This window comes from Triplophysa rosa, linkage group LG6, assembly GCF_024868665.1.
Source record: "Triplophysa rosa linkage group LG6, Trosa_1v2, whole genome shotgun sequence".
In the NCBI taxonomy this organism is placed as follows: Eukaryota; Metazoa; Chordata; class Actinopteri; order Cypriniformes; family Nemacheilidae; genus Triplophysa; species Triplophysa rosa.
The window spans coordinates 14340956-14358376 of NC_079895.1; the positions used below are offsets into that span (position 1 = coordinate 14340956).

General features: G+C 38.2%; 1 protein-coding gene across 21 annotated transcripts in view; it reads right to left on the reverse strand.

The window, feature by feature from the left end:
• Positions 1–109: 109 nt before the first annotated feature.
• The window catches only part of lrrfip1a (leucine rich repeat (in FLII) interacting protein 1a), a 41267-nt gene continuing 23955 nt past the window's right edge, over positions 110–17421 (reverse strand). For 2 of the 21 annotated variants that reach the window (XM_057335575.1, XM_057335576.1), the window contains exons 3-21: positions 17385–17402; positions 17086–17142; positions 16587–16631; positions 16277–16327; positions 15628–15696; positions 15492–15536; positions 15299–15358; positions 13495–13551; positions 12743–12814; positions 12204–12329; positions 11317–11352; positions 11090–11215; positions 10462–10533; positions 9872–10042; positions 9612–9704; positions 9372–9464; positions 9060–9152; positions 8631–8754; positions 5019–7950 (exon numbers count right to left, since the gene is read on the reverse strand). In XM_057335575.1, the coding sequence (XP_057191558.1) occupies positions 5402–7950; positions 8631–8754; positions 9060–9152; positions 9372–9464; positions 9612–9704; positions 9872–10042; positions 10462–10533; positions 11090–11215; positions 11317–11352; positions 12204–12329; positions 12743–12814; positions 13495–13551; positions 15299–15358; positions 15492–15536; positions 15628–15696; positions 16277–16327; positions 16587–16631; positions 17086–17142; positions 17385–17402 (3957 nt within the window). In that variant the 3' untranslated portion in view covers positions 5019–5401. Of the gene's footprint in view, positions 1817–1908; positions 2014–2110; positions 2191–2339; positions 2455–2545; positions 2596–5018; positions 7951–8630; positions 8755–9059; positions 9153–9371; positions 9465–9611; positions 9705–9871; positions 10043–10461; positions 10534–11089; positions 11216–11316; positions 11353–12203; positions 12330–12742; positions 12815–13494; positions 13552–15298; positions 15359–15491; positions 15537–15627; positions 15697–16276; positions 16328–16586; positions 16632–17085; positions 17143–17384; positions 17403–17421 lie in introns of those variants that run through there. The other 19 variants (XM_057335580.1, XM_057335582.1, XM_057335597.1 and 16 more) reach the window with 18 other exon arrangements.

The window sequence follows — 17421 nt, forward strand, 5'->3', positions numbered from 1 at the left end:
AAAAAGAGTATTTACTTGTATACATTGTGTATCTTTAGCGTCTAAGTTCCTGTAAAAAAAACCTTCAGAGAAATGTGTAAGATCAATGTAAACAGACAACGAACAAGAGTTTAAATTAAAATGAGCATTTTATTGCACAGATAACAGTTCATGGTTTAAAGCATTGTAAACAAGGTGAAGCAGCCTGTGACCGGATGTGGTGATACTAAATGTCGCTTGTGTTCTTAAGTCTTCAACAATATTTGCCTTGATCACAAAATTAGCATACTTGGGTTTCCCGTACTTAGTCGGAACAAAACGGGCCTTTCAAGAAATAGAATAGGATTTTATATTTAACGCCATCAAAAGTTTCTGCTTTCCTGAAAAACTTCATCTGCATCTTCGTAAAGCTGTCATGACATTTAGGAAATGTTAAAGAACATTCAGTGTACAGATCAAAGCACAGATATGGAGGAATTTCATGATATGTCTTTATGTTTTTGATCTGTCTTTATGTTTTTGATCATTATTCACTATGTATTGCTCTTCGTTTTAAACACATTTGTATGAGATTCTGAAAAGCACCCTGCACAGCTGTGTTTTTGATGTCTGGCAGTGTTTATGAAATCTGGGGACTTTTTCCGGCCCCAACCCTACAGTATGACCAAATCTGGGCATGTTCCGCCCCGTTACTATGACTATAATCTACATTGAGCAAGGCCACAGAGAAGGAGGTGAAGAAGGGGAAACAGGTCATGATGACCATGACATAATTGTGGTGGGCGAGGATATATAAAAATATATTTTAAAAATTAGGTAATAGCCAGCCTACCACGAATAAATACGCACCTTGTTGCCTGGGATATATTGGTGGCAGAAAATAACAATCGGTTAATAAAAATAAGAGATAACGGGAATCTACCTGATTGGTTTTAGAAAGGACCACCTTTCAGACATTTTACTATAACTGTAGACTGAAAACACTTGGTTTTTAGATGACTTGGAACATCTCACTTTGTTTGACTCGAGCAAATAAAGTTAACCCCTTGACACCCGGACCTTCTTTGTCTGAGAGATTTTTTGAACTACAAGACTGATATTTTTCCACAACACAGACAGCAGAAGTTAGCTGTGGGACATTAGTATCATTCCAAGAACTTTAGTTTACTAGATCTCTGTAATAAAGCCAGTGTTATTCAAACATTTATTGAAGTGAATTCAAAGTATTTCACACTCACACATACTCCTCTGGCTTGTCTTTGCAAAGCAACAATGCTCTATTCCTTAATTTCCTTTGGAAATCATCATAGTGCTGGACAACATTTTGTGATCTGCAGGGTTTAACAATTACAAACTCTTAGATTCTTCTTAAAACATTTTTTGTCAGTCTTCCGCATTAAGCATACATAAATTCAGTCATGTCAAAGCAACATTACAACAAGACAATTACTATTCTATAATGATTGTTTAGAACTACAGTTTGTGCTTTTTAATGAGGCACGTTCAGAATTCCTCTGTAACATTCAGAAAGTCTTGCCTGGGTTCGCAACCTCTACATTTGGAAGATTGGCACAGTTGAGGGATATATCGGGATTCTCTCTGCATTTGTTTATAGTCTTAATAACTTTGTGAAATGCAAGATGATGAGTGAGGTTAAACAGTGAGCTCTTTTTGAGGCTGTCAGCTGGGAAACAGACCATGAACAGATCATGGAGCAGATCTGAAACATCTAGGGTGTTGTTGCTGTTCCCCGAACAGCTTTTATCTTCTCCATTCTTTTGGAAAGGTGGCTGTTACTGGCCTCCAACTCTTCAATCTTGTCGAGTGCAGACCGTAGCTGTGAAATAATTTCAGCAAGCCATTTAAACTTCATATGCAAACACTTTACATTCTGAGTAAATTAGTCCTCATGTAGTTCTTCTTTTGTACCTCTCGCTGGAGTTTGCGTTTCTCAGCTTTGAGTTCATCTTCCACCTTTTCTGCATTTTCACATCCAGATTTGTACCGGGAGACCTGACCCTCAAGTCTTGTGACCTACAACATGAATTGGAATTTCTGGAATAGTTGAAATAACTATTTGAAATTTTAAAAGTAGATATTGTAAAAAAATGTAAGATATAAAAGAACTTGCATTTTGTTCCAGAGCCGTGATTTCTTGCTCTGATTTGACAATCTTAAATTTGAGGTCATTGATTTGCCTGCCGGCATCCCCTGAAAAAAGCAATAAATATCCATATTTAAACATCTGAGGCAGAGTTTATTTGTTTAGAACAAATGAAATCAAACCTATGTCTGTACATTTCAAAACACTGTATACAAGTGATTTTATATGACCCTGACTGAGCAGATAGTGTTCTTACTCTGTAAATCCATGTTGGAGTCGGCACCATTTTCCTGCACATCTCCATCTGGACTGGACGAGTCTTCACCATTCTTTGGTTTCTTCTTCTCGAGTTGATCTTTCAATCGCTTAACCTGAAAAAAAAAAACATGATATTTTTTATGATGGCACAAACTAATGCCAAAGGTTTAGGATGTGGAAATCAAGTACCTGTCAAAAACACACCTGCTCTATCAAGTTCTCCCTCTCATCAACCAGTTTTCGTAATCGAATTTCTGAAATGCAGTTCCAGATGTCAATTGGTTAATCATCAATATCGCACAAATATGACAGTACATGCACAATGGCTCACTTTTCTAACATTTTATTTAAACCGATATAAAATGTCATCTGCAATGGTAATTCACATTTTTATGCTGGTTAATTGAAACATGTTCCAAGGTTAGACAGTAAAGGATTTTCACATACCGGGATGGGAGGGGCCAGAGGCATGGAGGGGAGGAGTCAAGGCATGCAAATGTGAGGCCATCCTATGCTGGGATGTGAAGGACGAGGGTGGATATACATGCAGAAACTTCATGTGGTCAGTTTCAGAGGCCTTTACCTCATGCGGGTGTGTAACTTAGTGTTCAGCTCGAAGAACCAATAAATGTGTATTTCTACATGCAGTTTGCATTTGCTATGTATTTCATGTGTAAAAAGAAAAAAATCTGTGGTATTCTTGAAAAAAAAGGTTGGTGGTATATTAAAGCAATAAGCCCCAAGAAGCAGTGGGTTACTGAGGTATTTTATAAGGGCTTAGAACTCCGCTCAGCCAATCAGAATCAAGGACCAGAACTGACCGTTTTATAAATAACGATACAGTAAAACTACTGTCATTTATGAAAAATATAAGACATTTTAAGTGATTGAAATAAATGGTTACATTGCAAAGGACCTCCATCACAATTTAATAAAATGTATTCAGACAGCTGGTAACTATGACTAGGTATTCAAATATTTGTCAATAAAAATATTTAAAATAAAATTATATTTTATTAGATATTAATATTAAACATTAGGCATTTAATATAACATTTCGTCGCTGTCGGGCGGAAACCTCCTGTCCAAATTTGGTCAAATTCATATTTTTTCACAAATTGATGTTATTGGTCAGTCCCCATGTGGGTCTGTTATTTTTTACAAATTATTAACCAATCTAAAGTGTTGAAAATAGCTTGAGAGCAAATCTCTTAACTCCATTGGACACTTCAACTGTCTGAGAAGTCTCGTAACTCCACCTCTTCTTCACTCCACGGGAGCTTCTCGGCATTACGTCTCCTGATTGAAAGTTTTTTAGACAATAACGAGTGAAAATAGTTAGGTTAGATACATTTGAGTAGGTCTGTTTTGTTAAAAATCGATAGCTGTAATGCTTCGGTGCAGAAGGAAGCCCGTGAGCCACGAAGGTAAATTTGCGAGCAGATTCGGCTAATTTCCGCCTATTAGACAGCCTAGTCAGCTCATCGTTTTTTGTATTACATCACTTATAGTTCTTAAACCTTTAAAATAGAGTTTAGATAGATTTATGTAACCACAGTCGTTAGCTTTGGTTAACTATTGAAGCCTTTTCTCTTGTCAAGAGGCTCAACGCGACCGCCGACTTTATTTGCGTGCAGATTAATTTCCGCCTATATTAGACAGCCTGTTTAACGTTTTATTTTGGTATTGCATTACTCATAGCTCTAACGTTTAAAATAGAGTTTAGGAAGATGTATGTAACCACAATCATTAGCTGTCATTAGCTCTTAAAGCCTCGTCTCTTGTCAAAAGGCTCAACGCGACCGCAGATTTTGATGAACATTGCTGGCAGCAGCGACGTCTGTGTCCGTACCATTCTTATCAATGACAGCGTAATCTCGTATCTCCCTGCTCCCAATCTCCGATTAAACATGGTTTTGGGGAAATGTTGTGTTAATGTTGGTACACAACAGTATATGATAGCAATACGAGGATACGAGGATTCCGCCCGACAGCGATGATTTTAATTTATATGTAGCTGGTTTCATTAACATGTAATATGCCTCATAATAAACTAAAAACATTAAACCATTTGCTTTGAACATAGTAAACATCTCCCAACAAGTCAAGGGAAAACCTAAATATGATGACAACGCTCCAGTCAAAATCTTACAAAACAAACCCATTTTAAAGGAAAAATTCACCCAAAAATGAAAATTCTGTCTTCATTTACTCACCCTCAAGTTGTTCCAAATCTGTGTCAATTTCTTTGTTCTGATGAACACAGATAAAGATATTTGGAAGAATGTTTGCAACCAAACAGTGGCCACCATTAACTACCATAGTAGGAAAATTTGCTTTATAAAGTACTTTTTTCTGTTGAATACAAAAGAAGATATATTGAAGAATGTAGTAAAGCAAACAGTTCTGGGGCACTTTTAACTACCATTGTAATTTTTCTTACTATGGGAGTCAATGGTGACCAAGAATTAATTGGTCTTCCAAATATCTTTCTCTGTGTTCATCAAAACATACCAATACATTAATACAGATCTGAAATGATGACAGAATTTTAATTTTGGGTCTGTCCCTTTAGGCTTTTAAAAGATACATACATTGCAAAACACTTTAATCAGAAAGCTGACAGGTCTCACTGCTAGTCATAACTCGGACAGACAACAGGCTGGTAATTTCCAAAACAGGTAACAAAAACTTTTATTAATTTATATTTATGAAACTTTTTTGTATTACATGTTTGTGTAAAATTTTCAAATAAATATAGCATTTCACACCCATTACTTCCAGCATTTAATGTGTAAATGATTTTTAAACTTCAAGCATTTTGTTTGACCTACTGTAAGTGAATTCAGCATTTTTAACTGATGTAAAATATTCCTGTATAAAATATGTTTTCTTAAACAGTTGTGATGAAAATGACATGACTGATAAGACATTAAGACAACACTGATATCATGAGATTCTCAGAAGTCTTTAAAGTAACGGTTCCACAATACTATCATTGGGACCTACATAAGTGCACTTTAGATGCGGAGCGAATCAACTCTGCATTTTCTTTGCATATTAAGACATTTTACATTCCTCTTTCCCCTTGCCTTTTCCTTTCTTGCTACTTTTTTTAGTTTCCTTCCTATCATCTTCTTTGTTGGTCGTTGTTGTTTCTCTCTCAGCTTCCTGCTCTCGTGAAGTCTTAGTTCCTTGGTTTTCATGGATAATGGAACTATTCATCTCTTGGCCTACATCTTTTGTCTCCATCTCTGAGATCGGATCACTGTGCCTCAGTTCTTCTGACGTTCGGTGATGCTTCTCAAGTGTACATTCTTGTTGTTGATGATCAGGTTTAATGTCTTTCTTGTTGACTTGGCTGTCCTCTGTTAAACATGTTTCTACCTCTGTCGTTGTTTGTGGGTTTTCAATAGTATTTTCATCATCCATCTGCTTCTTTTGCTCAGAATCCTGATCTGGACGTTCCAGAGGTTCATCATCTTGAGTATGGTCTTCATTGATGGCATTGCTTTGGTATTCTTTGTTTGCTTCATGCACACTTTCTTTTAACAGAGTAACATCATCACTTGCTTGATCTTTACAGTGCTTTGGAGGATCGTTTGATGATGCTTCAAGATCCATGTCATCAAATTCAAAATTTTCTCCTTCATCTTCCTCCTCAGGATCTTCTCTGAGCTCTGGGGAACCTGTAACAGACTCCACCAAAACGCCTTCATCCTCTCCAGACAGTTGTGTATCAAGCATAACCTGATCTTGGACTGAGTCCTCCTCCTCATGCTCCTCACCTTTTTCCATCAGAATATCGTCATTATTTCCAGGCAGTTGAGTATCAAGCATAACCTGATCCTGGATTGATCCTTCAGTCTCATGATCCTCACCCTTCTCAACAAGAATACCTTTATCATCAGGAATCTGCACATCAAGCATAACCTGGGTTGATTCTTCCTTCTCAACCTTCTCACTTTTGTCTGCCAGAATATCCTCCGCCTCTCCAGGCAGTTGCATATCAATTGTAATCGGTCCCTGAAATGATCCTTCCTTCTTATAATCACCTTTTTCAAGCTTGCATTCTTGGTCCGAGGCTCCCAGTGAATCCTGATCAGGTAGAAGCTGATCATGCAGTGATCTTTCCTCTTCTTCACCTTCACCTTTTTCTAAAACAAGTTGGGATTCGGATACAGCTGTGTCTATATTACCGTCTCTATTAAAAGCTTCTCCGCTATGCAGAGCTTCCTCAACTAATTCATCTTGCTGTGTTTTTACCTCATTTTGGTCCACCTCAATACTATTGTGAGATGTTGATTGTTCCTGAATTACATTCTCACTTTCATTTTCTACCTTCTCTGTGATAGAGGAAGCTAAAGGACATTTCGGAACAGACTCATCATGATCTCCAGAGAAAGCGCTCTCTTCTGGATCAATACTTTGATGCATTAGTAGAGGCGGAAAAGCTTCACTGTCCACATGACGCTTCACTTCTGTGTCATCTACCATCAAAGACTTCTCAATGTTGTCAAACCTGCTGACAGAGTCAAGGGTTTCCACGCACCTGTCAGCAGTATCCACAAGCTTATCAGAAACTTCATGAGACAGTAATGCATCTTTTTCTGAAGAAACCTCTTGGGGTGGATTTGCTGAAACTTCCGTTTGGTCTGTGATGTTAGAGATACTGACTGTTGAAGGGAAACTCTTACCAGTTGTAGATTCAGAATTTGATATCTCTGCTGAATCAACCAAATCTTGAATTACTTTAAATTGATCTCTAGCATCATCAGCATGTTTATCTTGATCTCTAGCATCATCAGCATGTTTATCTGCGATTATTTTTTTGACACAGTCCATTTCAACCTTTCTTTTATCATCATGTGAATCATCAGCTGGGATTTCTGTATGCATTGCTGTAAATACGTCATTCCTCAAGTAATCCTCATGGTTCACTTTTTGATCACTTTTTAAATTTTGGTCTGGATTATCCTCACTGAAGACCTTTTCATTCTTGCTGTCTATCTTTGCTTCGCTCTCCAGCTTGTCACTTTGTTTCTGTTTCTGTTTGCTTTTCTTCTTCTTTTTCTTCTTTTTATTTGAAACACCGGCACCTTGGGATTGTGGAAGCTTCTCTGTGTGTAAAGATTCAACAGGTTTCTCCATAGGCTTGCTTTTATTATCAAGTACATCCTCACCAGGCTGATCTTCTTCAAGTATCGGACCAGAGTCCGACTCTACAGACGTTTCTTTTTTGATGATCTGTTTGGCACATATGCTCTCTTGTTGATCTGTTTCCATAGGTCCATCTATGTGAACATCAAACTCCACAGTATTACCGCCTAAATCTTCCAATACAAGCTGCTCTGCTTTGATCTCAGCCGTGGGTTTTGTTACAACGATCTCACGATCACCAACAGAACTTGGAGGTTTGGGTTCAGGTCTGTTATCAGACTGTTGCTCTTCACTCAGGTTTACTTCTTCCCTAAAGTCTCCATTCTCGTTTGTATCTAAAGATTTCTCTGTAGAGCTCAGTGGGACATGTGAAGACACTTGATTCTGTTTCACATCCTTATCCAAAATTTTTCGGTCCTGGTCTTTGCACATCTTCAACTGATGAGTCCCTGGGAGACGATTGAGGCATCAGTTGTTAAGGCCAAAAGAAATGTGTTTCTAGTTGACAAGTAGCCAAGATATTTAGCGAAAGACATAGAAGAGGGAAGGTAAAGGAATGAAAAGACCCCAAGCCAAAGCTCTGAAACCTACAAATCACATGTGTGAAGGATGCCCCAAAGAAAACCCCAGAGTTTGCCCAAGTCAAGCACCCAGCACACCTTTCCTAACACCTGCTCTGGTTTTGACTGAAGAATAATGCGATTCCAACCAAAATGGAAAGTAAACAAAGCCAGTAGGATGATTTTTGCAGTTATTTGGTAAAAACTTGTCCCATATAGTGTGAGGATAGAAACTTAAGACATAACCCTATAATGCTATGATTGGGTTAACCTGATTAAAATGACAGCAAAATGTAATAAAAGATATATGATGTATAGTAATTCATAGCATCTGCATACACAACTAATGAGAAACAGATTAAAATAGTCTATTTAGCATATTTTTTTTAAAGTGGGTTTTGTGAAAACAGGAAAGCAGTGAAGTGCGTGAGAAGTTGATATGACAGTGCATTTAAAGCAGGCTAATAGAAGCAGTTTGGTTAGACTTCAGCTCTACAAGATAAGAATGCAGGCAGCAATGTTAAAGAAATCTTAGCATGCAATGACAGACGGTCAATAAATCAGCTTACCTAGCACACTGCTCCCCTCTCGGATCTCAACAGATGATGTCTGAGAACTCTGTTCAGTCTCTCCCACTTCTTCACCCGTTTCTCCATTGGTGGCTAGATCATGTCCAAGGACAATACCATGTTTCTGGACAGAGTTAATTAATTCAAGTACAATTAATTTAGTAACAGGTCAGGCTATATTTAGTCACAGCGAATGGAGCATATGTTGCCTATATTGATTTGTGGATACACTGATATTCTGTTGATATAACGATATTTTAGCGAGCTGCTAATAATTTATATTTTGGACATTCATTTTATAAAGCTAAACAGACATTCTGTCTACTGAAAAGAACATCATATTATGTGTATAATTACATTCTCTGTTCTGTTAGAAAATAAAATAAAAACCTCTACAATTAGCCATTTTTACCACACACAGATGAATACCTTCAAAATATCTTTGAGCTGAACGACCTCATCTCTGAGCTCGTCTCTCTCATTCCGAATGGCGTCGGAAAACTCCTTCTGCCTCTCTAATGCCTGAACAGCATCAGAGGGGATTTGGCAAAGATGAGGCGAAGAAGACAGAAAGATGATGAAAGTGATGAAAACATCAAGATAAATATTAAGTAAAGAACAGATGGAGTGTAGCTGAAAGTAGAATTAGGCTAATACTATACTATAATAAAAATGAAAAAGTATAGAAGGCATGCAAAAAAAAAATCTTAAGCGCTGGTACAAAACATTCAGGGATCATACCCCAATTTTTTTATTCTTCCATTCAATAGTTTCCTGAAGGTCAGAAACCTCTCTGACAAAGCCGTCCTGTTTGAGTCGTAACTGACGGATCTCCTATAGAAAGGATTGTGCGTGAAGGAGAGCAAAGATCAGAATGAAGGACAGAGGTTAAAAAGGCAGATGTTCAGAAAAGCAAAGCATTTAAAAAGACAAAAAGCTTCAAGAAAGAGACATTTAAACGGTAATGACAACAATACTCACAGTTAGCAGTTCTTCACTTTGTTTTAACGTCTCTTTTAATTCATTGTACTGAAACTGCAGTATACTATGTGCATGCTTCTCTCTTTCGAAGTCCTAAAAAACAAAGAATAACTTAATTGTTTCATTGTAAATTATTGCTTTGTAGGTTTTTTCCTGTTTTAACATCAGTGATGACGCTTCTTGAAAACTTATAAAGTATGGTTTATTGTCATTGTGTGGTGTGTGTTGTAATAAACTGTTGACTACAAATATGTACAGACCTTACTCTTCTCCTCAAGCTCACGTCGTGTTTCAGAGAGCATTTCCTCCAGTTCCATTAAAGAGTCTTTTAAAATGTCCACTTCATATATCAGATTGGTCTTCTCGTTGTCCATCTGTGCATTGGACACCATGGCCTTCCGGTACTTTCCCTCCACTTCCATTAGTGACTCCTTTAAAATGTCAGACAGCACAGTAAAAATAAGCATATATTTGTAAACACACATGCATATAAGAACACTGAAGCACTTTAAACACACGTTTTAACCTCCAAAACTTCATTACAGTGTAATGGACAAAAAAGTGTAACAGTATGTTGCTAAGAATAAAACAAGTCAAAGATAAAGCAGGCGATAGACGTTTGCAGCACAGACGCATGTACATTCAAGATAAGAGCCTAATAGAAAACAAAGAAAGACTAAAAAACAATATTCCTTCTTATTACCTGATGTTAGGTAAACCACCCACTTGCTGGTTATCAGGAAATTAAACCGCATAAATTATAAACGGCTGTTTCTTTGACAGCCCAATAAAACATCAATATAATTCTTGCTGGGCTGGCACTGATACTGTGCTTCAAACAGACGTATACCTTGAGCTCTTTGAGGTTCTGCATGTGCTTCGCCTCCACGTCTTGAATCTGATCCTTAAGCTCATGGATCTCCTGAATGAAAGGCATGAAGAATGAAGACGAGGAGAAAGGATGAAAGACACAGTGGTGGAAGAGCAATGCAAGGGTCGAGAAAGTGAGACAAACTTTAAGTGATAAGTCAGAACGAGCGCTTAGGAAAGAGCTGCTCAGTCCTGAAGTTCCTGAAGATGTTTCTTTCGGCAGTGTTTAGTTACACCCTCTTTAACACACAAACACGATCTTGTATCAGGTGTGTTTGATTAAATTCTGCTGAAGGCATCTCCAGGAACACAACTGAGCACCACAGGAATGACATGGAATATCAAAGTGCATTGACCTGCTTTGAATGCTGTGAAGCTGAGTGATGTAAATGAGCAATATCCCAAGTATTTTGTACATCAAGTATATTCATTATAATATTTGAAGTCAACACAAAAGACGCAAATGATATAGATTATGTGTTTTGTCCAATGTCCACAGCAAAGGTGTATAATAGGATTATATCATGGGGGTTTTGTAGAAGAAAAACACTACATAAATCACCTGGTTAAACTTGGGAGGAAATCAAGACAAAAAGACAAACAATAACCTTGATTTCCCGTATGGAAACTTCTGTGTCTGCAGTGAAAGATGTATCTCCGCTTCCTCTCCGTGAAGATGTCCCGCCCAGAGAGGTGAGAGTAGCGCCAGATATCGTTGATGCTCGTGAAGAGCCCTAAAATAAAAATATTATAGAATAATAAAATATCATAGATTATTGTAGTTAACTTGTACAAACACTATTGAGAATAATCTTAAATGTATACATCTACAAACCTTTTCCAAGTAGTCACGCTCTAACCTGTCATCAGCCTGTAAATAAAGATAATACAAAATAAACAAATTTTCCTTACATGTTCCCTAAATTTAAAACACCATAATGTGACAAAAAATGTAAGGCTATTTAGTGATTCATGTCATCCACTGAAAACAAGCATTACAATATTAGAAAAATATATCTGTTATGGGTAGAAAACCAGGTCAAGTTAGTCATTTTTAAAACCTAAATGGTTTGATCTTGTTTTTGAAGTTAAATACAAATTAAAGGTGCAATGTGGAGTTTTAGCGGCATCTAGCGGTGAGGTTGCGAATTGCAACCAACAGCTCAGTCCACCACTCAACCCTCCCTTTATGAAGCACTTCGGTGGCTGACAGGAGAATGATGTCGTCACGTTTGAAATGTCGACCAGCTGTGTATGTAGCTCGAAATAGCTCATTCTAAGGTAATAAAAACATAACGCTTCATTATGTAAGGTCTTTATACACCTCTGAAGACATCGTTAGGTAAATTATATTTTATTCCTGTCAATAGATCCCCCTTAATCCTACACATTGCACCTTAAATGGTTTTAAATAAATTTTCATCTACAAATAACTCTGGTTAAGATGAACAGAAAGTGCATCATCACACTGTGAACAGCTGAAAACACAAATATCCAACAATCAGTCCATAGAATGTAAAATTGTCCATTGACAATTTCTCAAATCTATTGACCAAATAGATTTCTATAATATCTCCAGGTTTTAAGACAATCAAACTGAAAGGCATTCAAATGCAAGATGCATGAAAAAATCCAATCAAAGCAAGACCGTACTACATCTTCACAACTCAAGGCCTCAACAGTGTATCAGACATCACAGGATCCCCAGTATGAATCTCGTACCATAGACGGTCTTCCATTAACATCCGGCAGGTCGGGGATAATGACATGGTCCAGATCTCTAGTAAGACCAGTTATACTAGCTGTGCTGCTGTGCATATAACTAGCCACTGAGCTGCTGCAATCCTCCTGCGAACCATCAGAGGGCGCCATTAATATAATTCAAAGGAAACATAAGAGGTATTTCAGCCATTTAAGACGTCTCAACTGTCCAACTTTAACAGGTGACTTTCCACATGCACCCTGAGGAGGAATGCAGACAAACACACATAACCTCAGTTGACACTTTCAATATAACTCTGACCTAGTTATAAGATAAATACATTTCAATTTTATCCAGGCTAGTTGCAAATATATTTCGCAGAAACTTCAACAATCCATTATACACGGCCCAAGCACCACCCTTAAGGGTTTAACCTGGGAAACCCATGATTATAAACAACATGCCTGTAGTTGAAAATGAATCCGTCTTTGTGAGCAAACAACTCATAAAACAGAACGATACCGAATGATCAATTTCATTTGTCATTGAAGGTGCTCACCACAGGGCTGCTGCACGCAGAATTTGCCCTGGAAGAAGTCCTAGACCCCCTAAAACCACTGTATTCAGACGACTGGAGGAAGGCACAGACACACAATGAGACAGAAAAGAAGGCAGAGAGAAATGCGAGGGTGTCAATATGTAAGCAGTAACTGAAAGTAAAATCGAATACAGAAGGGAATGCAGATCTGCTCCATGCGGTCATTGTTCATCTACAAGCTTTAAAAAAAAGTACTCATAAAACCACACATTTACATCTCGGACACAATATGAGATAACGTGCAGACCATCACAAAAACATACAAAGAGCTTCGGACCACCTCTCTAAGGTACACAAATGAAGCATCCAGTTTTAGGCCCTATTTCACACACGCAAACACAACTCCACTGCTTGTTAAAATACACAAAAGTTTTAGAAAACAAAGGACAACCATATATTTTTTCATTTATTAGTTTCATACACGGCAAATTACTGTACTGTATATGCATGCACAACAACTACATTCTTCCTGCTGTTCCTGTAGCGCAACTATTAAAGCATGACACTAGAAACACCAAAGTCAAGGGTTTGTTTCTGATATATGAACACCTTGAATGCAAAAATTGCAATGCACTAATTTTAAACCGATTTTACACTTGGGGAGTACTATAGAAATTAAAAGGAGCTCAAAATGGTTAGTAGTTAGGGATCTTAAGACACACGCAAACATGGCATGCGTTACAGTTTTGCTCTATCATTGTGTAGATTCTTACAGCGCGAACACTGGAGCGTCGAGAGCCGCTGTAGAGACTGTCCTCGTAAACAGGGCCCTGATAGTCAAAAGAAAAAAGACACACACTCAGAGCTCTGACCCATGACCGCTGTATGAGTAAGCATGCATGCTCTCTCTGAAGTCTCACTTCTCCATTTTGAGTGCACACAGCACCGGTCTATAGCTGCCTTTCATCACATCCTGGCAGACTGGCGAGGAAAGAGCTAAAGCTAGGTGGAGTGTGTCATTTATAGGTTAAAACTCACCACAGTGCCACAGAGAGACGAAAATTAACTATCAAAACATTGCCTTATTTGTTTGAGCAGTTACTGTGTCACAACCTGGCCTGCAGGGGGCATTAGGGAAACACGTTGCAAAAAATGTTTAAAGAAATGACACACTTCCCCTTTAGAGATAACAGTTAAAGCCAAAACACAAGCAGTTAGCTCAGGTTTTAGGTGTTTGTGGTCTGTGTGGGTTTAAGCTCTAATAACCCCAGATGACCTGCTGTGGGTGAGAGAGAAGGACGGGTGAGGTTTTAAGAATGAAAGTATCCGTGTATGCAGGATGACATTATACAGGAAGTGTTGAGTAGCAGAGGGTAATGTGGGGAGCAGCACAAACCCTGTGCTTCCTGCTGTGCAGAAGAGAGAGCTAAACAACATAAACATAAGAATAAACATAAGACTCCTAATCAAATAAAGAAATGGTGTCTAGAATGACATCAGGAACAAATTAAGTTCAAATGATGAAACATTTTAAGAAGGAAATCAAGGCAATGAAAAGGGATAGAGAGGGATGGAAGGTCAGAGAGATGAGTGATGGATTAAGACGACAGACCTTGTAGCCATTGTAGGAGAGGCCGTGATGTTTAGAAGAATAACTACTGCTGCTGTACTGTTCAGGAGAATAGTAGGTACTCTAAAACCATGGGAAAGAATGAGGAAGTGAATGGTCAACGTATGAAGAGAAGAGGTGTGAGAGATAAATGTTGAGAAGTTGGAGCGGATGACCTGTTTTACAAAAGCCGAAATGCAAGGACAACTCGAGTCAGACAGACAATAACTTTTTGGTACTTTTCACACAGATTTATTCTGAACCCCAGGTTCAACACATTCCTGGGTTCATGCGTCATACGGTTTAATAATTTTCCTGGGTTAGTAATTCACACTGTACTGTGTACAACATACATTTGGGGTTAGCCTGAAAAGCCATTCATTTTGCTTCAATCAGCTAGCAGCACCGATCCCATTAAAGTGATACATCACCCAAAAATGAAAATTCTGTCATCATTTACTCACCTTCGAGTTGTTCCAAATGTGTATACATTTCTTTGTTCCAATGAACACAGAGAAAGATATTCGGAATAATGCTTATAACCAAACATACCTCAACCCCCTTTGACTCCCATAGTAGGAAAAATTACTTTATCTTTTTTTTGTTGTGTTCGACACAAAAGACATTTTGAAGAATGTACGACAGCAAACAGTTCTGGGGCACTTTTGACTACCATTGTTTTTTTCCCTACTATGGGAGTCAATGGGGGTTGAGATCTGTTTGATTATAAGCATTATTCCAAATATCTTTCTGTGTGTTCATCACAACAAAGAAATTTATACACATTTGGAACAACTCGAAGGCAAGTAAATGATGACAGAATTTGGGGTGAAGTATCCCTTTAAGACCAGTAAAATGTCCTTTTATTAAGCAAATCACAAATCCACCATGCTTTCTCAAAGACTGTGGCAACCTTCCACACGTTATCTGTATTTTATTGTTAATCACGGACGAGGAAGGAGACCCACCGACTGCAGATCAGGCCTAGAGGAACGAGACCTTTTGCTCTCATCACTGAGTCTGGAGCTCTGTGCACAAATACACAGTAGAGTTCCATAACATTGATCTGAACACCAGGTAGTCAAACATACTGTTTAACAGTCAAAATGACAAAGGAGTTAATGCACAAACCCTGACATCACACACACACAAGTCACTAACCCGACTAGATAATGTGCTGAGATCATCATCATCACAGCCATTGCTCTGTGGAAAACACAGCACACGATTGATATTGCATCTCCTCCTTACAACCACACAGATATGACAGGCATATAGTATCTCGTCATTAACATACAGTCTTGGAAGAATGTTTCTTCTTTTTCTTGGACTTCTTATGTGAATGAGAGGATGGGATCTGTGGAAGCTGGACAGGATGGTGGGAAAGGGAAATACGATTAAAACCACATGATTTAATGCTCAGTACTTACGGTTGAACATTGTGACATGATCAAGCATTAGACACTTCAGCAGCACAACAGACGTTTTACTCATATTTGTTTAGAAATTCAGAGGAAAACCACACCACCTCATTTGTATTGTTAGGGTAAAACACGTAAAACATTTCAAAGCAGCATCAGATCATACACTTCGCTGCAATACAACACACTGAAAAAATAAAAAGAAGAAGTCTTGTATGTGCTCATGTCACTTTAACAGGAACCTGAAAGTATTTACACAACATTCTTTTGTGGCTGAAGCAACCCTGAGAATTTCCCACCCTGAGAATCTTACCCCGCCGTAAGCACCTGACGCATCCAAGTCCGACTGCACAAACAAAATCCACGTCAGCTTCCTCAGATCATTGTGGACCATTTTATGACCAGACAACATGGCGAGTACACACATACACCCAATATCTGAGCAACAGTGGCCAGCTCCATTACTAAACTGCTACATTATACAAACAAACTCTTAAAGGATCTAGAGGCTACGCTGATACTGACCCGCATGTCGCTCCTGCTCCCCACTGACATCCGTTCTTCATCATCTGACACCTTGATGGATGGAAAAAGGGGTAAAATTAGAAGGAGCCCACAGTTAGCATGAGTTTGAGACGTAAAACACCCCGCTGTGTATATGTAGTGATGTATATTGTGTATTGATAACAGTGGCAATATTGTTGGGCACCCACAACCGACACTATGATCACGTTCGGTAGTCTTTCTTGTTGACATCAGCGCAGAGTAAACGCAGAGAAAAGCCTCTATTAAGCATCTAATAAGGATTGAGAAGGACAGATAGTGAGATACAAACCGAAGCATGTCTCCGTGACAGGCGTGTATACCGTTCACTGTCCTCCTACAGGAGAGGGAGAGAAAAAGAAGAGAGGAGAAAAGAGAAGAGAAGGTCCAGTATTGAATGCGAAGCAGCATGCAAATCATAACAGTTGCAAAAAACAGCATTATCTATAGACAGGCCAAAATCTCAGACTATTTATATATATAAAAAATAATATACACATTATTATCCATGCTTAACATTTTTAGTAAATTAAGCAATACATAGATATTTACAATGCCAGTAAACTTACATTAACTCAACAGATTATTCCATTGACTCTGCAAATTATGTTAGTCAAAAACTGATGTATTGTATACTGGGGTGAAATACTGACATTGTTTTGTTTCAAAACATGCATCCCTGTTAGGGGATTTGATATGAGGTATGATATGAGTAACTAATGGATAAAAGCATCCTGCACTGCAATGTACTGTATCCCTATCATGCAAAATCTCAACTGAATCCAATGTACCATCCACTGCTCAATGTCCCCCCATTTGTTGTCCAGGTTATCCAGTCCATAATATTTCTGAAAAGCAGCAGAAACCAGCAGAGAAACCAGCCGAGAAGAAAGGTTCAGGAATCAAGAATGTGAGGTAATAATAGTAGAACAGAATATAATGGAAAGTACATGGCTCAATGATGTAATGATTTTTTTATTTTTCTCTACTATTGCATATTTTGCTTTTAAATAGGATGATTTGAAAAAAAAAATAGCAACATGCGGGGTAGTTTACAAGAAGCAGCAAACACAGAGGAAAGATGTCCTACCTTCTGCACCTGATAAATCTACATCACAGGAAGCCAG